This window comes from Papaver somniferum, chromosome 7 (assembly GCF_003573695.1).
Source record: "Papaver somniferum cultivar HN1 chromosome 7, ASM357369v1, whole genome shotgun sequence".
Classification (NCBI taxonomy): Eukaryota; Viridiplantae; Streptophyta; class Magnoliopsida; order Ranunculales; family Papaveraceae; genus Papaver; species Papaver somniferum.
The window spans coordinates 8943618-8968391 of NC_039364.1; the positions used below are offsets into that span (position 1 = coordinate 8943618).

At 35.8% G+C, this 24774-nt stretch overlaps 1 protein-coding gene, 1 long non-coding RNA gene and 1 pseudogene across 2 annotated transcripts; 1 reads left to right on the forward strand and 2 right to left on the reverse strand.

Moving 5' to 3' along the window:
- Positions 1 to 5966: 5966 nt before the first annotated feature.
- Positions 5967 to 8354, forward strand: LOC113292743. The gene is made up of 3 exons (XR_003331847.1): positions 5967 to 6146; positions 6891 to 7069; positions 8142 to 8354. It is a non-coding gene; the product is annotated as an uncharacterized LOC113292743 (long non-coding RNA).
- A 7756-nt stretch (positions 8355 to 16110) lies between these two features.
- On the reverse strand, positions 16111 to 19517 carry LOC113294024 (annotated as a pseudogene).
- Positions 19518 to 20100: 583 nt separating this feature from the next.
- On the reverse strand, positions 20101 to 22837 carry LOC113295263 (protein REVERSION-TO-ETHYLENE SENSITIVITY1-like). Its single transcript, XM_026543615.1, has 3 exons — positions 22630 to 22837; positions 21119 to 21500; positions 20101 to 20709 (listed from the first exon to the last, which is right to left on the reverse strand). Exons 2-3 carry the CDS (start codon positions 21416 to 21418, stop codon positions 20287 to 20289), a joined length of 723 nt encoding a protein of 240 aa, XP_026399400.1. The 5' UTR covers positions 21419 to 21500; positions 22630 to 22837; the 3' UTR covers positions 20101 to 20286.
- Positions 22838 to 24774: the final 1937 nt, after the last annotated feature.

The window sequence follows — 24774 nt, forward strand, 5'->3', positions numbered from 1 at the left end:
TAAAACACAGGGATCCACATTGTACGTTTTAGTGTATGTATATGCCATAATAGTGACCGGTTCACATCCAGTTGAGATCTCTGGATTGATTGAAGATCTTAGTGCTGTGTTTGCACTAAAATATTTAGGAGATCTTTCTTTCTTTTTGGGGATCGAAGTGCTTAGAAAGGGGACATATCTAATTCTCACACAGCGTAAGTATGTTACAGACCTTCTGCGCAAGACAAAGCTAGATGGGGTAAAGCCAGTAAACACACCTCTGGCAGTAAATGTGAAAATTCAGAAGCAAGGTACCAAAAGGTTTCATGATTCGACATTGTATCGCAGTGTAGTGGGTGCACTGCAATATCTGCACTTAACGCGACCTGATATCTCTGTGGCAGTTAACAAGGTGTGTCAATACATGCATGACCCATATGAAGAGCATTGGGAACTAGTCAAAAGAATTATTCGTTATCTTAAGAATACAGTAGACTATGGTCTGCATATTCGTTCTTCCTCAGACTTCTCTTTGCAAGCCTACTCCGATGCAGACTGGGCTGGAAGTTTGGATGACAGACGCTCAACGAGTGGCTACTGTATATATTTCGGAGGCAACTTGATCTCATGGAGTGCACGCAAGAAGAAAACGGTATCAAAGTCCAGTACAGAAGCAGAATACCGTGGCATTGCAATAGCCACTTCAGAGATAATATGGATCCAATCCTTGCTGCAAGATCTTGGTGTACAAATCTCATCACCAATGCTCTGGTGTGATAATTTAGGAGCCACGTACCTAACTTCAAATCCCATATTCCATGCTCGCACAAAGCACATTGAAATAGACTATCATTTTGTCCGTGAACGTGTGGCTGCTAGTCTACTTCATGTCAGGTTCATCAGTTCAAGAGATCAGATCGCCGACATCTTTACTAAGGGGCTTCCATCACCTAGATTTCATATATTACATAGCAAGTTGCAACTTTGCCAGCTGCAGTACAACTTGAGGGGAGGTGTTAAGCAAACTCCTGAAGACTCTGCTAAAAAGTCTCTACACCAAGTCTCTTGACCAAGTACTGTGTCAGAGTCTAAAGCCTACAATATTGGCATGATCAGTCTCTGTATCTTTTACCAGAATCTGTAACAGAATATTGAAACTGTTTTAATATAAATAGAACTGCTCTCTGTACACTGAATGTGTGGAAGCATTCGACGATAACCTATCTTCTAACTCACAGCAATACCAGAGTGGGACGGGTGGACATATATAGGAACCACAATCACCCACTACATGTATATGATTTACTGGCTGATGGAAAGCAATTGCGAACGATTAGATCACCAGATGCTTCAAGTGAAAAGAAGTCCACGACAGATCTTGCTGTATTATTGCAAGTGTTAGACACATCTGCAACAAATATAAATATTATTAAAATATGGACAAAAAGAAACAATAACTTAGTAGGCCCAAGGGAGTATGAAAAACAACAAATTTGTGTTGTAGTCAAAACATGAATGATGAGATGAGAAATATTTTCCAGATTACTTCATTGCAGGAGGAACAAGAGATTTGAACACCACGAATGAATTCTAAGAAGTACTCAAATCTCAAAATCTCTTTCTCCATAAATAGCCATTATATCCCCAAATAGATACAACACTAGCTAGAACGGATGTCCATTTGGTCAGGGAAATTTTGGCAACACTATCCCAAAGTCCAAGGTTTCCGAACTCTATGGATTCTTCATGGTGCAACTTGAATCTGCTCATAGTATCACACAAAATATTGACGTCGATGAAATTTAACATCATATTCAATCCATTACTGGGACTCTCTAGTAAGATCCTAATACCACTATATTATTCAACAGAAGGTATCTGATAATCCAGCCATTCAGAGTGTATATATAAGACTGACCACAACCAATTTTTATGAAAACCAAGATGAATTTAACTAATTCTGCAATGAGCTTCATCCAAAAAGACAAAAGAGCCATCCATATAAAAAAGGAAAGAGGTACCTAGCTGTGTTAACCAAAAATGGCGCATCTTGTCATATATGCATCTGCAACTTCACAAAGAAATTTTGTTTCTAGTTGTCCAAGAAGAGCACACTTGTGGGTTATCACCATAGTTGCTTTCTAAAAAGTAATACAGAAAGACCAATAAGAAATCAGCTAAACCAAACCATAGATAAAGAAACTGAGATATTATGCAACAAACTACATACAGTTTTTGCATAACAAATAGTCTGCTATTTTTTTTTTGTGAGAATTCTAATTCAAATTTTGACAGGACAAACCTTCCATATTCCATCATATCCATGGACCTTCTCTAAGTCATGGAACCTTCCAACCTCCTGCAAGTGGGAATAAGTAATACAAACTCTACAAAGTATAAAAAATCAAACTTAAACCCGAATTTTGAAGTATGAATTTTCCAGAAACATTCATTCGGACTATAATTGACAACTTTGAAAGAAGTTGCAAAAAGCAAAAGGTTGGAATCGGTAAAGCATTGATCACTGAACACCCTCAACAGAAAAACCACTAATTTGTTTAGCAACACAGACTCTAGTACCAATTTCACCAATCCGAAATCACAGCAACACTCTAAAATTTTGAACCATCAAAGAAAAACTTACAAACTACCCCGAGGGTCACACACTCGGAAGATAGACAAGCTTGAAATTCTACAGCATCAAATAAAAAAATATTCAACAATGATCTTGCTATTCAAATCTAAGGCTTCATAAGAAAGAGAAGCAAATCTAGATAACAAACCTAAATAAAAGTAAGGGTTATAAACAGATGTACCCATGTTTTTGTACCCGACTTAATAATGTACCCTCGTTTTTTTCACATTTACAAATATAGGCTTGTTGGATGTTTTCCATCCAAAACTGTTAGAAAAGTCAATTTCTCGTCACTGGTCAATTTATCGTGAGAAATTGACGCCACGTGTTTAAATCATGTGAGAAAATAGTGCCACGTATACGTGTACCACGTGCAAAGATCTCAGTCACACATCCGGGCAAAGGAGATCTCGTTGAAAATCAAGGGTTCGGATTTAGTGTATTTGTTACCTCCGCCAACACGTGTAGTATTTATGTTTTTCTCCGCCAACACGTGTGTGATATTTGGACCGTTAATCTTAACATGTGGGCTAATGTTAACCGTACATCTTAACGAGATGAGAAAATGGATGGTGTGAGATTAAAGAGAAAACTAAGAAGGGGGAAAGAAGAAGGAAGGGTCGACCTAATCTCTTTTCTCAAATCTTCTTCCCTCGTCTCTCTCTTTTCTCTCTGTTTCAAGGACCAGTAAAGATGGTGAAGCTAAGGCGTGGAAAGAAGAAGGAGAAGAAGAAACCAGACAAAGAAAAAGAAAGGTTAGGGAAAGAAAGGGTTATGGTGTTAGCAACACCAATGTTTTCTTGTACACAGAGATTTAGGGTTTTCATTTTTTTTTTCGATTTTGGGAAAGAAAGGGTTTTCTTCTATTTCATGAAATAGGGTATTCGTGTATGACAGTGATGTAGGGTTTCCGTTAATTTGTTTTTCAATTTTGGGTATTATGTAAATTGTTATGATTATTTTGGGTTTTTAATTTTTTTTCGATTTTGAGTCTTCTGTTAGAGTTCATGATTATTGAGTGAAATACAGTTTTAGGGTTTATTTTTAGGGTAATTTTTTTTACGATTTTGAAACTGTTATTGATTTATGGGTGTTCTGTACATGTGTTTTTATTATAGGGTGTTCTGTTTAATTTAGAAACTGTTATTGTATGTATTTTTTTTTGATTAAATGGTGTTGTGTGTATGACAGTAGATGTATGGATTTAGGGTTTATTTTTTGATTACTGTTGCTATTACTATTCTCTTTGAAAGCTCGAATATTTAATTTACTCAAATGAAACGTGCAAAAATTGTTATAGAAACTGCCAGTGAATAATCTGCAAATGAAAATGTCTTTATGTATATGGTTTGTGGAAAAAATTATAATGTTATAGAAGCAACCAGTGATTGTTATTTCATTTTTGTGGAATCTCTCATTTTTGAACATGAATCTCTTATATATGTAAATAGTTCTAACTCTTATATTTATTTTTGAACATGAATCTCTTATATATGGAATCTCTTATATATGTAACACATGAATCTCTCATTTTTGTGGAATATTATATGTGTATGTGTTTCTGTATATGAATGTTTGAACTAACATTGTTTATGTATATTTGGCGTAGAAATGAAGTTGAAGACAAGTATGCTAAGAGAGACATAAGGGTTAAGGTTATGGATACAGTGATGACTTTTGAATTCAAAGGTTTGGCTAGAGCAGATATGGGTCTCCTTCAATTGAAGGAAAAGATCAAGCCCCTACTTAGATTGCAGCTACATGAGGAAGTGGATTTAGTATGGTTTAGTGGCCCCTGTTTACCAGAGTCATTGTTTAAAATATTATATGTTTTGTCTTTATTGTTTGTTGTGCAATAAATCAGGGTAATAAAGTAGATTCCTTTAGGGTTTCATTGTACTAGTATAACAACCTCCACAAGTTTTCTAACTCTTATCTTCTTCTTCTTCTTCTTCTTCATACTTCTTTGCAGCCAGAAAAACCAGAAATGATGAAGCCACCAGTAGACATTAGAAATCCAGGAAGGCCAAGGAAGAAGAGGATATTGTCATATGATGAACCAAGAGGTCAGAAGAAGGCTAGAAGATGTAGTAGGTGTAAAAATGAAGGTCACTACTCATCAACTTGTGTTGGTGGTCCAGTTGGAGAAAATCCTAAGGGATTCAAGCCTAGAAAATGTGTTGATGGCACAAAGCAGACAACAGTTGAAGCTCCACCAAAGAGAAAGTACAAAGCTAAAGCTGCTGCAAATTCTGGAGGTGCATCTGCTGCAAATTCTCAACCTTGTGCTAGCAGATCTAAGACGCAAACAAGCGTTGCTCAATCTTCCCAACCAGCTGCAACATATTCTGCAAAATCCAAAGGTGTCATGAGAAAGGCAGGTGATGAATCTAGTTCTCAGCCCAGTTTCAGTCAGCACAACACCCATGTTGGATCTGTTAGCAACAACATAACCTTTACAGCTCCAAACCCAAAAGGAAAGAAGAGAGCAAAGAAGTATATGAAGCTTTAAATGTACTTATTTTATGTTGGTTTGTGTTTATGATGACTCTATTTTATATTTGAATGTTAAGACAATTTCTGGAATGTTATGTTAAGATAAGACAGTGGAGAGTTACTGAAATAGATAGTCTTTTATTACTATTGCAGTTACATTTGCAGATTTTTCTTGAATTCCTTGCATACTTCATATACTATTGTTTCTATAACTATTGCATCTTACACAAGTTCAATTTGAGTTTCGAATTACAATTATCTTTGGAGCACTGTTGATTGTTAAGTGGACAATTTTGAAAATAGTAAGGATTGATTGTCTTCTCCACAGGCTGAGACTTACACAAGTTCAATTTGAGTTTGGAATTACAGTTCTCTTTGAAGCACTGTTGATTGTTAAGGGACCAGCAACGTGTACACAACTTACGTGGAAGAATAGACGAGTTGGAAAGTGAGTTGGATGATTTAACTGCTGACATGGAGGTTAACTTTCCGTTAGCCGTTTTTTCAGAAAAACTGTCAAAACAGGAGTACATTTGTAAATGTGTATAAAACGGGGGTACATCTGTATGCGCCCAGAAAAACAGGGTACATCTGTATTTCACCCTAAAAATAAAATAGACAAAGTAAGATAAACCCAAACCGTAAACTAGGGATTTCACTAAAAAGAATCGAGGGCAAATAGGCAAATGCTCCAAAATGGGGTGTCACCTTGTCAAAATGCCCCGGACATTTAGAAATAAGTGGTCAACCGGGGCATTTTGACCAGTCAATGGGGCATCTGAAATGTCTGTTTTATCCTTACTGCAAATTTATTAAGAAACTGACTCGTGTTTTCATTCGGTTCCTGCATCGAGATTTTTCGAGCGAGAGAGATAGAGACCGAGACCGAGAAAGGGAGAAGAGAAACACATACAAAGAGTGTTTGATCGAGAGATTTATGGAATGCCAAAGTAATTGAGATTGTGTATTACGCGAGAAGGGAGTCACAGATGCATAAGAAATTGAAGCCTTAATTCTGCCACCGAGAAGAAAAAAGGTAAGTAATTGAAACCCTGAATTTCTTCTAATTGTTGTTGTTTTTCGAATGGGTTTTGTTGAGTTCATAATATGATTGTTGTTCTGAAATTAGCATTGATCGATTATGGTTTCAATTTTGGTCAACAGAAATTAGGGTTTATTTGAGTATTTTTAATTTCTGATATTAGGGTAGTTTAACAATCCGGTGTTGTACCCTCAATTGGTTATTTTGTGTGTACCCTAAATTGGGTATTTTGTGTATTCCATGGCCTGCTTTTTTTGCGTACTTAATTACGCTAAACCTATATCATACTGATGCATGTCATAACAAAATCATATCTCAGTTACGCAAAGTTTTCCCTTATGTGTATCCTTTCCTTTGCAGTCTTTATGTGTATCCTTCCCGTATGTTTTCTAGACCAGTAACGCATACTTCCTCTCTTGCCAAAGGCAGCGAGCATAAATGTGCAATGAACCTAACCACAAAATTCTTTATTACCTATTTGAGCATTAGAGAAAATTCAGTTAGCTTGCTGCAGTTCCATATTTTAGGTTGTCCAACCTGTTGTTGGCAGACAGAAACAAACATTATTTGTCATATGTTTGTGCTCGTCTCTTCGGCTTTGGGATGAGCAATAACAATTGAGGAATTAAATTTAGAGATTGCAGCCATGCTACATACCATGTCTTTGTTATGTTTTAAGTATATTGATTCAAGGGGTAACTGATACTGTTGTTCATTATTGTCTTTGTTTCATTGCAGACACTTTCTCGCTTCTTGTCCTCACCTGTGCTCTTGTGGATGCACTTGGCTGGCTCAGGGAAGCATGTCATAGTCGCACTTGGTAGAAAAGAAGCAACAAAAGTATTGAAAAGTGTATTCCAAGGAGATGTTAAGAAACAAGAAAGCAACTTTCGCTCTCGTTTTTCAAACCCTTAAACGTATGTATTTACTTCTCCCTATCTCTCTGTTGAAATTCTTGCTGCATTCATTCTTGGGGTTATTTGATTAATTTTTTATCAGAATGGTCAGAACTTGGTATGAGAAATTTGGTATGCTGTGTTGTTAAATATGAGATATATGAAATTTGATGACTTCATCTGAAGGATTGAGTGTTTAGGATCAGGGGTGTCCTTTCTCGGGTTAGTTTCTTTTGGTGAGTAGGGTGGTTGGAGATTGTATGTCAAAGGATTAGGTATTTGGGGGTAATTTAGTATGAGTTGTATGAGCTTGCGGTATAGCAGAATAATTCAAAGCTAAAATGAACTTTGATTGAGGTTATGGTGTGTGTTGGAAATTCACTTTCATGGACGTTTCTAGGTTACTGTTTTGGGAATCAGTTTTGGGGTCTGAATATAAGTATGTTGTAGATTTTAGTCTAGAGGTTACTTCCATTTGCGACATTGTACTACCATTTTGTATCCGGAGGAAATGAAACAAAAATGGATTTAATTGGAGTTGGTGTGCGGGGGATACTTGAATCTTGATGTTTGAGTTTGTGTTATCATTTTTACAAGCTTGTAGTGAATCCAAATGAAATGGACTTGAATCTTTGACGCTTGAGCTTAATATATTGGCTGTCTTTCTTGTATAATGCATCTTCCGATTCTAAAGGTTTAGGGGTTCTTTAATTAAGTGTGGAGTAGAAAAGTCTTAAATGTGTGAGAAATTTAGTGTTTCCTGTAGTGAGTAATGAAATTTGATGGCATTATGGGGGAGATTAAATGTTTAGGATTAGAGGGTTCTTTTGCCGGGATTGTTTTTCTATTGGGAAGGATGTTTGGTTATTTAGTGTAGTAGGGGATGGGTATTTGGAGGTACTTTGATGTGGGTTTTATCAACCTGTAGTGAAATGGAAATGAAATGTCCAGCCCTTTCTGGTGGTGCTTACTGAACTTTTTGTACTTGAGATTACTGAACTTGAAACATCCATCCCTTTCTGGTGGTACTTTTTATGTATTATTAGCTTTATTTTGTGGACTTTATTGTTCATTTTACTGCTTAGCGTTGCAGGTACCATGAGGGTGCGAGGTTATGTTGTGAGAGGAGATGCTGGATACTAGATTACAGAAGGCCAAAGGGTGCAACTGTTCTTATTTTATGCTTGTTCGATGCTTGTTGTGCATTTTTTTTTTAATAATCATAGTTTTATCATTTTGATACCGATTTTGTCCATGACTTAAAGAAATATTACTCTCTTTTTGAAATACAAGTGAATGTGCCACTCACTTTTACATTTTTGACACTCTTTCACAATTTTGAATTCTAAAGTACGAAGGAAGTGACAGATGAAACAATGGTAAACTGTTGTTTTTTACCAAACCGTGGTTCAATGGAATTTTCAGAAACTGTATATGACGGTTTTGGTTCTGGTTTATACAGCCCTGAGACTGGTCATTTTTACTGATGCAAAGGAATTTCTGTAAAAAGCTGGATTTAATAACCTCACCGTACATCTGTTGAACTAAACACGTGTCGCAATCTCCCTAATTTGGACACGTCAGTCATTTTAGATGAAGACAAGGTTAACTCCGTAATATAATATGTCGCACGTGCACATCCCATGCATCAGTCTTTCTAATGTAGCTGTTAGATTCAAGTACACGTGGCGCTTGTGATTTTAATCTAATTCTGAAGGGATAATTACGTAATTATTTCACACGTGAGATTTCGCACGCTTGGAAATTTGACCGTTTAACTCTCTTTAACGTTTAAACTAACAGATTGGGGCGTTTTGACTTCTTTGGGAAAATTAGGCACATGCCCAAAAAAGATAATATTCTTATTGTCAGGCCCAAAATTAATTTTAGATAAAGTGACACCCAAAATTATCGGAAATTACTAAGAATCAATACATAACTTGTCATGCATACTATTTTTTCAGACGTAACTCGTTATGCAGCCTAATTTTTCAGGGGTATAATTGGCAACGCAACTTGGATATAACATATCTAAAAATCCGCGCCTTGGAATTTTACAAATTTTATATCGTTGAAAATCTTTTTAAGAGAGCTACACAACGAGTACCAAACAACAATATCAAATTTTTGTTTTTCACGAAAAAATCAGAGGTGATCATCATTTTAGGGAATATTTTCGAAAACTGACTACATATTCGTTATGCAGCCTCCAAAAAAGATGCATAACACAATATGCATACACCACAAAAGTTGCATAACACGTTACGCAACTATATTTTTGTCCATGCATCTATTATTTTGGTTTATGCATCCACTAAAACGTTGTATATGTCTGAATCCAACAGAAACAACAGACGCATAACGAATTATGCAACCATTTTCTCAACTGAATAACAAGTTATGTAGCCATTGTTTTGGTTGCTTTTAGTGCATACAAATAAAATTGATGTATAATGTATTATGCAGCTATATTTTTGGATGTATAATAGGTTATGCATCAATTTTCATGACTGCATAACAGATTATGCATCCTTTTTCATGATTTCATAACAGGTTATGCATATGTTATTGTAGCTGCATGACAAGTTATGCAGTCTTTGTTTTGTTGGTTTCAATAGTAACAAAAAAGTTGCTGCATAAACGTGTTGTGCAACCATTTTTTGGACTGCGTAACAAGTTATGCATTAACTTTTGTAGATGCATAACAGGTTATGCATCCATTTTCACAGCTGAATTACATGTTATACAGACATTTTCTCGACTGCATGATAGGTTATGCAGTCATAACATCATCATCACCTTCTTTCTTGTTTCAATATCTCCCATACAAACCAAACAGCATAAACACTCTTCCCATTTTTCTACAACCAACAACATTTTCACCTGCTTGTAGTCTGAATTCCATACAAAACTTAATTTGAACCCGAGTACAAAAATCCCAGAATTTGGTTGATGACAAACTAAATTAAAACCATCTCATACTCTGAATCATCTCTTTAACCTACATCAGTTCCATAAAAACCCAAATCTTATGAAACCCTGATTTCATTTACAAACTCAGGTCTTATGAAACCCTGATTTCTAATCTCAATCTTCAGAAACAAATCTCTTATATTGTCCATGACTTTAATCAATATCACCCATTTACTCAATCATCATCTTCTCGATCTTCACCTCTGATTTCATCTGTGAATCTCTCTGCATAATGATTTTTGATCAAAATCGGTTTAACGATTGATCGAACAAAAACCTCCTAGATTAAAGGAGAGAGGACGAAGAATAAAAGAAGTCATGAAAGAAAAACGAGGAAGAATAAGCGAAGAAACAATTTTAGAAATTCTGGGTGTGAGAGAAATTTTCACCGAGGGAATGGGTGCGCGCCTGAAGTTTTTTGTCGGTGGGTTTCACAGTAGAGAAAATCTGAAGAATAGGTGTGTCTGTAGTTTTCACTATTTCTAAACGTCCGGGGCATTTTTACAAGGTGACACCCCATTTTGGGGCATTTTTCATATTTGCCCGAGAATGGAAAACTTATACCTGGTAAGAAATCCCATTTTGAGAATCTTCGGACCACCATCGAAAACCCAATCAGCAGCTAACTCAGGACCGCAACTTTTTTCCTGACAGAAAAATTCCAGAGATTTATGGAGCTACTAATGGAGATCAAAGATAGAGAGCTTCAAAGCTCGTTTCCTGTACACAAAAACAAACGGGAAAATTCAGATCAAGCGAGATTGATAGTGAAGATAAGGATCGAAGCAAAATGAAACCCTAGATTGAGGATTCCAGTTTTTTCTAAGAAAAAAAAACCATGAGAAGAAAGAGATGATATATGCCTGTACATATATCAGAGTTGTTAAAGAGATACGATATCTTATCTCTAATGGAAGATGGGTGGTATTGGGGAATTGTGTTTATGTTTCTTCTTTTGTGGTTTTCGACAAAAAGGAGGAGGGAAGGTCGAGAGAGAGTGAGAGACCCACTAACAAACCAAACCACGACCAGTAGATAAGGAAACTAACTGACAACATCATGCATTTGAGAATGCCTTGGGTTAGATTATACGAATAATAGCAGTTTTTATCGAAAATGTCACTAGAAATGGAAGTGGCGGTGATTTATAGAACTGTTACCTATAATGTCTCACTTTGATAACATATTTTATTGAGAACAGTTACAATAGCTTGAGAATGGTAACAGTTTAAAAACTGTCACTATTGTTGCCCACTATTGGTGTGAGTTTTAGTTGAAAACTGTTACATATATCTAATACCCTATTCTTTTGTGACAGTTCATTCGTGAACTGTCATGGTTTCTTATTGTGAACTGTCACCAAAGCCCATATGTGTACCATGATACAATATATTCCCTAGGTTTTTATTTAATATTAAGGGTAACATAATAACTTCGCCCCAAAAAAAAAACCCTTAGAAACACTCTAGGGATGGGTGTAGTAATTTATATCCCCCAATTAATCTATATATCTCCCAATCGCGTATTTAATTTTACCACCAGAAGCTGATACAAGATTATTTTCTTCCCAATTATATGTAGTCTGATCAATATTTTCAAGGTCGAATCCACATGCCTCGGCATCTGGTGAAAAGTATTATTGAAGAGTTTTGTCGAGTATAACCTCAATTTAGTAATATAAGTTTGATGCACTGAATATTAGAGGTCATAGTTCCGAACAAAAATCTACTTCGGCTTTAAGGATTCTATATTTTGGCAGACCAGCGTATGCGAATGGTGAGAACCTTCGTATGGGTAAAAAAACTTCATTCAATTACCTTTCATTGTTTTGTGAAGTAATGATTACTCATTTTGGTCCAACATATTTACGAAAACCAATCGAGGAAGATGTTAGACAAATATTGAGGGTGAATGAGGAAAGAGGATTCCCAGGAATGTTAGGTAGTCTTGATTGTATGCATTGGTATGGAAAGGATTCCCTATTTATTGGTCCGGTCAATATAAGGGTCATTATCCAAAACCAACTGTTATCATTGAAGTTGTTGCTTCTTATGGTTGTTGGATATGACATGCTTATTTTTGGTGTTCCGGGTTCACAAAATTATATTAATGTTTTGCACAAGTCTCCTATGTTTGAAGATCCGAAGTATGAAATTTGTCTCCAAGTCCATTTCGTGATCAAAGGCCATCAGTACACTCATGATTATTATCTTGCGGATGGTATCTATCCAAAATGGTCCATCTTAGTTCAATGTTACCGTTAGCCCCCTTCCGGTGCATTGGTCCATTCGTACCAGCATTTTAACGACCGCCAAATGGAAGTGAGGAAGGATGTAGAACGGATTTTGGAATTTTGTAGAGGAAGTTCGCTATTATTTGTGGGCCATATACCGTGGGTTGAGTGCTCGTGAAATGCACAAGACTATGGTCACTTGCATATTTCTTCATAACATGGTAATTCAGGAAACCCGTCGCGATAAAGAGTTGACTAACAATGAAGATGAAGATCTCAGGCCTGAGATTCAACCACAAAAAGGCGTTCCTACAAGAAATTATGCTCAAATGACTAATTACATTCAGAACCAGAATTTGTATGACAGTTTAAGAGACGATCTGAGAGCGAATCTTTCGGCAGAGTATGGAAGAGCTTGTGGGCGTAATTATTAAGTTATGTAATTTAGTTATATATTTTCATTTAATTATTAAGTTATGTCTTTTAGTTTAATTACTAAGTTATATATTTTAGCTTAATTATTTTAGGTATGTATTTTAGTCTAATTAGTAAGTTGATTAGAATGCAAATTAATCAACTTTTCATTTCAAATTAATCAACTTTTTATTTCAAACTAATATTAAGTAGAATGCAACAACAACGTATCAAATTAAAATGTGACACTTCAAAATAAAAATTAAATTAATATACCAATTATCTAGAGGTTCTACTACATCGAACTCATCCTCATCATCAATACCAGCAGGTTGGTTGTCATTAAATCCAGCTTGAATCCTTTCAATCCGATATGCCACGGATGTTTTTGTTGGGGGTTAATAATTGAAGTGTCAGCTTGAAGAATGTTATGCTTGTCATAGTCATTCACAAATTTTTCTTGAGAAAGACGACTTTTCTTACTCTCCGTGTTTTGAAATTTCCTATCAACCATTCTTTGCTTCTCGGCGGTCTTCTGATGTTCCATAAACTCCGTCATGTTAAATCCATTGGAGCTTCCACCTTCTTGTGATGATTTTCTAGGAAGTCTTGCTCTTTTTCTTCCTAGAAGTTTTTTATTAACATCATCATTATTGAGAATTAAGTTGATGTTTGTGTTTCTTGGGGTATCTGGTTAAGAATTTGATGGACTGGTTGAAAATGGTGAAGAATTTGGTGTTGAGAGAGCAGAATTGTATGGTGACATTTTAGGTACTTGTTGATTAACTGCTAACAATTCTGGATTATTTTTCATGATTTATATAGGCTGATACCAGCTTTACTAGGGGATGATACCAGTCCATCGATCCAATGATCAGGATCACCAAGATTTTTTTGTCTTATATGGCCTGGTATCATCCTTTAGTAGAGCTGGTATCAGCCCTTATAAATCATGTTATATTTGTTCAACACCTTCAAAATATGATATTAACTTTCGAAAACGAACTGTTTGCCATGTTTTCGCTGCCAATCTGTATGAACCTGTCTTTCAACATTACCATCCACAAGACCACTCTCATGACCTCTCTTGGCTTGCATTATTAATTTAATATAAGAGGCGACTTCCTTAATTATTGATTACAATGAAGCATCCTGCCAACCCTTTTGCATCACGACAATTGATGTTCATACTTTGCGCTTCATATTTATGAAATATGTTTTCCCACATGGTATTACCATGTTGTTGTGCACCATCGATGCAATTTTGGGTTAAAAAACATAATTATGACAAATGAATTCATCTTCTGTGAGGTTATATTTTGCACCACGGACTTTGTTTTTTTTTATCTTTGGCTTGACTTTGAGATTGTGAATCCATATTACAAGAAATTAAGAATTGTAGACAAGATGTGATTGTTTTAGATTTGAAGAAGATTGAGAGATTGAAAAACTCTAGAGAGGCTTAGAAATTCTGGCGTGAGTTGAAATGAGTTTGATATTGGGAATCACTGGCGCTGGAAAGACTAACGAACGATATTTTGACGATCTAGTGATGGATTGTCTGTCTCTTGCTGGAAAGTCCGTCGTGTATGCATATACGTTATAGTTGACATATAGGCAAATATGTTTGGCACTTTGACATAGCCATAATGGATGCCAAAATAATAAAATCAGTTGTTTGACATGTACATAGGAATCAACCTACCCTGTAAGAAAAGTTATCAAACACGATATAACTGCTTTTTGAAAGGCTTACCCGAAAAGCAATATCGTTGTTTAGCCCTAAAAAACGTTGTCAATAGACTCATGAACACGTTTTGTTAAATTAGAATTATAACTAGAAGTAGAGTCGAACCAACTCATTTTTTTACTCTTCTTATCTTACTTCTGCAGCAAAATCAAACCCCATTTCTCCTCCTCGAAAAACCCTAGAAAAAAATTGTGATTCAATTAACTATTTACTCTTCTCTAATCAAAAATTTCGTATGATGGGACGGATAATCGATCTACTAAAAGAGATTACATTTGAAATTCTAACTCGATTACCAACTGAATGTGTTTTAGGGTGTAAATTTGTTTGTAAACCCTGGAGAGATCTTGTTTGTCTTCCATCCTTCTCTCAGATGCACTTGAACCATCTTAATTCCGCTGGTGATGATTCTAGTAAGTTGAATTTTATTATTACGATGTTTGAACAAGGGCTTGCTAAATTTTATTATACTGAGTATGAAGAGAACGGTCATGATGAGACACCCTTTATTAGACAAACAAGGATGGATTTAAACCTTCCATGTATGGATTACTTTTTTTCTGGTTCTCATATAATGGTTTAATTTGCTTCGACTCATGGGAGGATGATAATTGTGTGCCTGCCTATATCTGCAATCCAGTCACCAGAAAATGTATTATGCTTCCAGCATCTAAAGGAGATTACTGGTGGACTGGATTTGGTTAGGTTCTTTCCACCAATGAGTACTAGGTTGTTAGGATATATGAGTCTGGGGGATAATCAAATGTTGGGATTGTTGAGGTATACACTCTTGGCAGTGGCACTGGATGGAGAGATGCGAGAACGATGGACGTCACATGGAATACGTTAGAAAGTTTTCTGGTAAGTTTGTAAATGGGGCAATTCATTGGGAAAACCACCACACATGAACCATTCTTGCTTTCCATTTGAGTGACGAAAAGTTCAGTGAACTTCCAGCACCACCTTGTTGGACACTAGATGTTCCACGTTCTAGAATTTGTTTAAGGGTTTTAGGTGATTTTCTAAGTACTATTTATCATCCCACTGCCAGTAGTTCTGAAATATGGTTATTGAAGAAGAATAAAGATACTTATAATGACCTGAGATGGAGCAAAGAGTTTAGTTTTGATAGTCATGTATTGGCGGCATTTGGGTTTACGAAGAGCGGTAGGTTTTTGTGCTACGGGGATGGCGAAATTTGTAGTTACGATCCAAAAGCATCATCTGCCACAATGGATGTGAGTTTGGGCAAGTCTGTTTCTCAGGAAATCCTTCACAAGAATACTTTGGTTTCATTGAAAATATTAGGAGAAAAGGATGTTAAAACGATGGAATCTGGTGAAAGAGCAAGTTCAAGCGAGGAGACAGAAAACAATGATAAACTGAAGAAGCTGCAAAACGAAGTAAGAGATATCTAGGTACTTGTCATTGTGGTTGCTGTTTGGCAAAACGGTCATCGTGCACAGAAGATTCTATCTCAACACTAGACAGAAGGAAGAAGCAGATTTTGGTACAATTTTCTCAACATTGTGCTTTTGTAAATCCATTACATGATAACATTAAGATGCTGATTCTTCAAACCTTAAATCCAAAGTAAGTAGAGATACAAACAACAAAAACAAGCCAAACCCCTGAAATACAACCCACAATCAGAGAATTACATCATTACAGAACTTTGGAAAAATGCAGTTCTCATTCCTTCTTCTTGGAAAGAAGCTGTGCAACCATCCATTCATCTCCATTATTCATTGGGAATTGTTCGTACCCTCCCACACAGAATGTTCTAATGTGAGTGACGAGTTCATTCACTGCTTCGTGGCTTCCTCCAAGTCCAGGTAATAAAATTTCTTTTGCAGCTTCCTTATTTTTGTCTAGCGTTTTTCTCTAAAGGTCTCTGCAGTCAAGAGAATTTTTCTTTTAGAATTTTTCTTTAGAAGAGTCAAAATGATGCATCGAAAAGTTTGGTAAAAGGCATGCCCGTTTCAGATATGGATATCAGTACTATGCTTCCCAACGGAGATTTTTTGTATTGAATATTTTTTTCCCATTAAATAGCCATTTTATAGTTTGAGTAGATTCTTTTCTGTTGGTCTGTTTCATTGTTCTGGTTTTATCATAAACTGATTATTTATGCATTATGCACCAAGGATGAATTCATCCCATTAATTGGGTAGTTTTTTTTTTTTTTGTCAGAAGTATTCTTACACTGAACGAGCCATGTACATTACATTGACAACCCAATGATCCACAACTGAAACATTATCCTGCATGTAGATATTATGTGCACATCATTTGAAACTCTGAAACACCATGAAGCTTTACCATTTAGTGGTTATTACTTGGGATTTTACCTGGATATAGAGGAGACTATTAGCAGCTAGTATTTTTACACAACCTGGGGGAAGATGAAACCTGAGTACCAGTCATCCTCGTCGACTGCCTGTAAACCAGCCAAATGTCAAAAGAGGATTATTAACTGAAAAACACACATTAGAAACTAACATGAATTTTCCTCATATATCTATTTAGACGAGTTAATTATTTGACCTCAAAAAAGTGATTAAATGGTCCACAAAGAGAAGATTATCTTCTATCATCCATGATAGTTTCTTCATAAACAGTTGTATGTTTTTTTCATGTGCTACAAACATGAAAAGATAAGGATATTCAGCTTTCGCAGAGGTCTTTCTGTTTTTCTCTCTATATTAAAAAGAAAAATTTGGTGATAAATCGCTAATGAGAATGATTCAGTATACCTCTATGGCTTCAATCATAAGTAGACAATCGTATGTCTTGTCAGATTCATATTGAGTAACACATGCTAGTATGGCGTTGACGTTTGTCAACCCAACCTTCCTATTGAAAGATATTATTCCATATGAAATAATAGTGTAAGATAGAGTTATAGGGAGCATTAGATATTAAAGAGGCTGCTTCAGAAAGTTATATATATTTTTTCTTTTGAAATACTAGTCGTCTATGATTTACAATGTTGTTTACTCATAGATACGTACTCTGCTTGCTTGAGTAAGTAATTGACTTGTGGCTTTGAATTAGTGAGCCCTGTAACATGACAGTTCTTATATTTCAGAGCAATTTATATAACTAGATCACCTTGACCGCAATCAATGACAACAACAGTTTGTCCATCTTTGATTTGTGCTCTCTTGCAGTATAATTCATGTGAAGCTTCTTCTGCTTCGTCTATTGTTGCTGATTCATGCTTAAGTAACTTCCCACTGCATTCACTGTTTTAAGAAAATGAGAATTATGAAAGAAATCATAGCGGAAAGTATGATAATGTTCTGTGTGCTGTACTTTGCTTGATACTTTTTTCCGAATACTGCTTCTAAGAATTCTGTTGGTAGTTCATAGGTTTCCTTGTTCATTGTCTCAATCTCTCCTGACATTTCCATCTTTTTCAAGGCTACACAGTCAAATGAGTTAGTCAGTACAGCACAAGTAATCTTGCTCTCACACCTATAACATGTCTACAAAACGCACTCTTGACTGTTTACATCTGAATATCATCCTAAGCATGTGCATCAATAGCTGTCAGTTGAACACAATCCAGATGTATGTCAATAGAGTAGACATCGTCAGTCATAGAAACAAATGAAACCATGGTCATTGGACACATTAACATGAGTGACTGCTATTAGCTTCTGTCACTTGAATTACATAAATTGTCAGGTTTAAATTTTAAATTTTAATGAAATCTGAGTTGTTCTTGTTGAGATGATTTATAACCCCATTGCAGACGTTTCTCGAATTAAGCCTTTGTTTAGTAGCTTCTTCAGTTCCTCATCTTTAATCTCTCCTTTCAACAATCTCCCTAGTGTTTCCCCTGCTGATTCCTTATTCACCTCATCTAATGAACCCGTACTGGCACTATCCAGGCTATAGTGAGGGAACTAAGATGAATTCTCTAGGAAGACCGGGTAAAATGAAATTCTGGAGAGAGTTGGGAGGTGTGGTATGCTCTGTACTTGCTACATAGAGTATCAGCTGACCCTTTATCATCTTTGTCTCATTGTCATACTCTTTTCTGAATCTGGATATTCTTGTCATCATTATAAAATTATATTTGTTCTTGACATCTTGTGAACGAAAGTATGGTTGAATTGAACGTAGACATGGAGCCAAAATAGGTTTCAAACTCAAAACTAGATACAGTAAAATGGGCAATATCTGAACAAATCTTAGAGATTTTTTGTGACACTCTATTTACACAGGTACCCTTTGGAAGCTGAATTGGTAATGAAAGTAATTTCTCCACTTGTCCAGATCTGGCTCTGCTCTCAGCATTAAGAGCGGTGGAACGATCTATATCTTGGAGATGTTAATTGTCCATCATAATTGTTTTTTCCTTTCACTTCCAGAAAATTTCTAGAGCACAATTCTCTTGGTCAGATTTTTTTTTGACCCAAGAGTGGATTATGGTGTGCAAGGACAGAAAGCAATACAACTGACTCGTATCTGTTTTTCCATTTTTTTGTGTACTGGGTTAAATATTCCTCTTTCAATGGTCCTAAACAAAAGAACGGTGAAAATCTCTCTATCTTTTATTTTGAAAGATTGAAAAGTACGATTTAAAATTCCATTCCATCGATCTAACACATGAATGAACCGATCAAATTGGCATACTTGCATATATGAGGTCCCTCATTTACTATTCGCAGCACTCATGGTCTTTATTTGCAACTCGCAAGTGTGCACTCAACACAAAGTTGATAACAACAGCTGGGGTACTGACATTTCTGATTTCCTCAACCATTCATGAACATTCCCCTAAATGAGGGAAAGAATTTGCAGCTGTAACTTTCAAGATTGCTGCTGGGATACCAAATTACACTACTGAGTGTACCAAAATCTCTAGTTAAGTCAAATCAACTTTTTGTTCTTAGTCCTCCACATATTGCCGACTTGAGTAATCAAAATCTTAATAATATTTATTTATTTGCAACCATTGAATCTAAGACCCAAAATGCCGTTGACTGTAGAGACGGCAATGGTGGGACAGCCGGCGGCTGATCACCGTCACTGGGCATATGACTAATTGTTTTCAAAATGCAGTAGTCCACAACAGTTGTTTCCATCTTTTTCATGATGCCAACGTACAGAAAGACTACCCAGAAGAAACAACTAAATTGCACGAGTGACTTTCAGGTGGCTGACAGGACATTGTTGCAGCAAAAACAGCTGTTGCCACTTGCCCGTCCAGAAAAGATAGAATGATGGTAATTGAACCAGAAATGTAAGTGGTGGTAATCTCTATTAAGACACCAGTCTTTCGGGTACATTTCTTTCATACTTAGGTCATGTTGGTTATGATGCGTTAACTACCTCAGTACTGACTAAGAATTCTAACATAAATTAGATTAGACTGAGTTAATGAGATCAAAAAACTTAGGTGAAATATACCAACTAAAGTGTAAACTACATAATGAATGCATCGTCTTGAACAAAAAGCAGCCCTTGGGTCTTATTCATGTCTGCCAACTGGGAAGTGTAAACAAGGTGTAATTTTAGGAAAAGCTTAACTTCTGCAAACTGACATAAAAAACTTTTTCCTGCTCAAGCCTGCAACTTGAAACTAAGCTCCTTCAATTTTCAACACAAACTATTGGATATAGGCGAATAGTTCAAGAAATGTAGCGCTAAAAACTTTCACGAGAAGAGTAATAAAAAAAACAGCTACTGTATAATGTAATTGATATGTTGAAGTTTATATAAGAGATGCCCATTTCCTGCAACGATCAGATACGTACAATTCTTGTTCTCTTTCAGTCACTAACTTCAACTACAAACTCTCGAATTAGTTACTGGTATGTAAAAAAGAATGATCACAGAAACATTCTTCGTGGGTTAGCAATCAAGGAGATTCTTGAAGCAGTAAGTACCAACTAGAAACCAAGTCATAAGAAGAAAAGAAAAGGCAGACCACGCAAAAACAAAAGGCCATCCTGCCATTGAAATTCCCAAGCAGAAAACCACGAAGAAAGGGAGGAATGACCTGACAATTCCCATGATGTTAACCCATTGCCCTTTTAACAGCACCAGAATTGCGACATTGACCATGTTCCAGCCCAAGTCTCCACCATAGCTGAGACGGTTCAAACAGTTGGCAACATATGAGTGGCAGTTGCATGTGAAGAGATTATATGATTTGTGCTCGAAGTGACTCATGCACGAACGTAATGCATCATCCCATGTTATGGCTGTTCCATTCTCTGAATGTTTATACCCATGCTTGCATGTGTGGCCCGACAAGTTTGGCGGAAAGCAACACTGTTTGTTACAAATTCATGAAGACTATTAATCAAATGACCTCATTCGTAGTTTATATCAAAATGTCAAATCGTTCATATTTCGCTTTCTAATGGACCTGGTAAAACAAAGAATTCTAACAAAAAATAAAATAATCACAAAGCTTACAAAAGCAAAAAAACAAAACTCTTTTATCAGAAGTGACGTCTTTTAACATTGAAATTTTGGAAGCCAAGAAGACAGGGTCTAGAAAAACTCATTCCCAAAACAAACTACAACATGATACAGAAAAGACTCATGTATGTTGTTTCTCATGCTTATAGCGCAGTAGATTTCGTTGACGAAATCAATTCAGATCAAGGTGACAAAGAAATACTGCATATAAGTTTGAAAGATGGCCTTTGGATATATAATTCACAAGAAAGCATACCTGTTTTCTGTCGAGTTTTACATATCTGGCTACGCAACCATATGCAAATTCATCCACATTCACAAAATTAGATCCCGCGAAATCATAGACAGTCCCATCCTCTCGGCAGATACCGACATGTCCAATGAAAGGTGCCAGCCATGACACCACAGGAAGTGGAGTCCATACTAAACAACATGGAAATTTAGCTTTTGTTGGATCGACTTCATCAAGTGGCCAAAGATCGTGAAATATGCTTTCTTCGGAACTAGTATCTTCTACCACTTTGTGGTCCGTCAGTGAAAACCTTCCAGGGAACATGTTGTTTGATATGAACTCCAAGGTAGCAGGATGACCATGTCAAGCTACTATGAATGATATTCAAGTCTTTGTGCCCCAATCCCTGCACCAACAAAGAAACCAATCACTTCAAATGAAAATTGAAGTATTGAAAATCTGCATTTAAGAATATACTGGATCAACCGTTGATACCGAATATAAACAAAATCAAAAGACCGAATTAAGGATATCATCATGTTCAATAGAATTTACTTAGAATTCAGAAACAACTATCAGTTTCATGTTGCTCAAATTGAAAATAGAACTGAACATATCTCATTAGACAAACTCTGTTATCAGGGAACAATTCAGTTTATTGGCATTCAATTTACATGAAGTATCCACATATCAACACAAAAATTCCATAACAACAAGACACTGGTTATTACTGAGTTACCGGAAACTATTCGCGGAACTACAAACTGAGTTACACTCTCAATCAACAATCATTTTTCTGAAAATTGGATTCATAACCATGACATAAAAATTTGACTCTCTCTACCTCCCAGTATACACTGTTCAGAAATTCTCCGTAGGATGCAAATAATGCACATAGAAACGAAACTATCTAGGATAGAGCCAAGAATCTTTCATCATCTTAAAAAAGTAACGTAAAATCAACTGTGAATCTCTAACTCAAATACACCAAATGATTTCAACTCAAACACAATGAACGAAACAACAATTACTAGTTTAGGTATAACTCTTCCGGATCAGTACAAACACAAAACATTCAATCTTCATACCATTAGTAATTGCAAAATACTGACATTGCACGATAGAGATATCTTGGCAGAATCTCTCCCACATAAACCCTATACCCTAACTTTCAAAGTCATTACAGAAACTAATACAGACCTAAATTATCAAGATAAATTCAAGCATTGTCACTAATACTCCACCAATTTGATTTTAATTTTTTCAATTAGGAAATTATTTCAAACAACAAAAATTCCAAAATTAACCAAATAAAAACATCAAAATAAACAAAACCCATTACGAATTCACACTTAAATCAGCATTTGAACCAACCACACAATCCCCTAAACAATCAAAATTACAGAACTTGCCACTGAACTACAGAACACACAAAAAGATTCAGAATTTTCTTCTACAGATTGAAACTTTAACAGAAACAAAACCTGAGTTTTCAGAATTGAATCAAATTGAAGAAGAAAATGTAGTAAAATTACCTTCAAAAAATGGAAAAACTTGTTATGATCTTTTGATTCTCTGAAGATCTTAGAACTCGCACCAGTCACCACCACTTTGCAGAAAAAACCTCAAGGAATTTGATTATAAAATTCAATGTGAGAAAACAAGAACAAAGAATGGAATCAGTGATTCAGATATATAGGGAATGAAAGTTTAGATTTTATTAGGATTAATTGAAGAGAGAGAGATGAATTTTGACTGTTACAGAAACAGAGAAGAAAGAATCACAGATGCATGAACCAAATAGTTTTCCTATGGTGTGTGAACATGCCTTTCAAAGTTTGATGTACCCTAACTAGATACTGTGGGGGCCCGGCTGGTCAAGGGTTTTGAGTCTTATCGAAAACAATGCGGATGAATGGCAGAGTACTACCTTGTTTGTTTACTCCTGACTAAGATCTCAGTCGTCTGGATCTCAGTCGTCTAGATCTGAATGAAATTATCTGATTCATCTTGATCTGATCTAATATATTTGTTTTTTAATTAGACTTGACTTATCCGGCTTCAAAATATGTGAGTCCATAATTAGATCCCATTAGTCAGGGGGATTTTCATACCTAACTCAAACAAGTCTGAATCAGGGGTTATGTCTGAGCCAGAGGGCGAGTCAGATGTAACTCAAAATAGAAAACAAGAGGTCTGACATCTGACTCGCAATGAGTTATGGTTTGACTTAGATCCAAATCGCAAATCAGAAGAAAACAACCATGATATACGTTTTATTCTTCTACACCCGACGAGAAAACATCGAAAAATTTAATACAAAGCCTTTTTCGTGGAAGTTTGGGTGATCTAACCATAAATGCTATAGATTTTATAGTCCTTCGAGATAAAACTTAAAATCTTTTATTGGAAACTCCTTTTATCTAGATCATAAATGTTATGAATCATCGGCCACATAATCTGAAATATGAACGGATGAGATCCCTCTCGAGATTTCTCAACATCGAAGTATATAGTTTAAGGAGCATAGCAGATCATTACGTTCTTTTGTGTCATTCACGGGCCGTGCCGGGCTGTGGGGGAAAAGATATTAATGACTGCAAAACTGGAATGCGGTAGTTCAAAGTTCAAACTTCAATAGTTTTGGTTCATTGCATCTCATGATTTTGACAGCGTACCTAGTCAACAAATGCAACACAATAAATGGCCTAATCGTTTCATAAATTTAATTTCTTTATAGGTTAAAAATGTGCAAATTCCATTAATTGCCATGACAATTTTGGGTAAGTAGGAGGAGATTAGGTTCAGGGTACAGTGTTTTTTGGAATAACATTTAAGCCCAATAGAGAAAAAAAAGTAATTACAGGATTGGCCCACTGAACTAGATTTTCAGGGATTGAACAATGAACATTCATGATATTTGGTAGGGGGAGTTGGTGTATAGAGAAGAATCTGATAAGTATTACTTTTGTAAAATCATTTAAAACTAGTTTAATCTTTATGTTATACGCTGAAATATATATATTACACCGCCGAATTGGGGTCGTGGAAAAAATAATTGGGGGTCCTACCTACAGGATAAAAAAAAGGTCATGAAATAGTAATTGGGGTTATCCCTTATCCCGAATTTTTTTAAATGGCTAAACTACCCCAAATCATTAGTGGTAATTAATAATTAAGTTAAGTTAATTAATTTGGTTAGATTAAAATCAGATTTAAGGATTAAATTTTGATAATAGAAAAATTGTGTTTTTGTGTTGGAGAGAGGAAGAAAGTGAGTTTCGGGGGAAAATTTAGGGTTATTTGAAATGAGTGATTCTATTGGAGGAAATGATGTAGGTGAAGATTCAACAACATACATGATTGTGTTGATGGTGAGATTGTGTCAACTAATCCTATGGATTGGATGTTTGATGAAGACATGTTAATAGAGGAAGCCTTGAATAATGGTGGAAATGAAGATCCTTTTGCTCAAAATGAAGGAACCAATACTCAAAATGAAGAACCCGAAGTTCAAAAGAATCAGGTAAACTTCCTATACTCTTTAAATTGTCTGAATGGTGCTCCAAGTGGTCGATTTATGGTCGATATGGAACTACTCTTAGTGAGGGTCGTTAGGTCGGGAGTATAATTAACTAACGACCCTTGAGAGTTGTCGGTGAATTGGCACATAAATAAAC

What these genes read in the sequence shown, in the direction of transcription:
- LOC113295263 (XM_026543615.1), bottom strand. Translation starts at nt 21,418, where the DNA reads ATGTTCCCTGGAAGGTTTTCACTGACGGACCACAAAGTGGTAGAAGAT. An exon ending in TAAAACTCGACAGAAAACAG is followed by an intron (nt 20,710 to 21,118) that starts GTATGCTTTCTT and finishes TGTAACAAACAG; the next exon opens with TGTTGCTTTCCGCCAAACTT.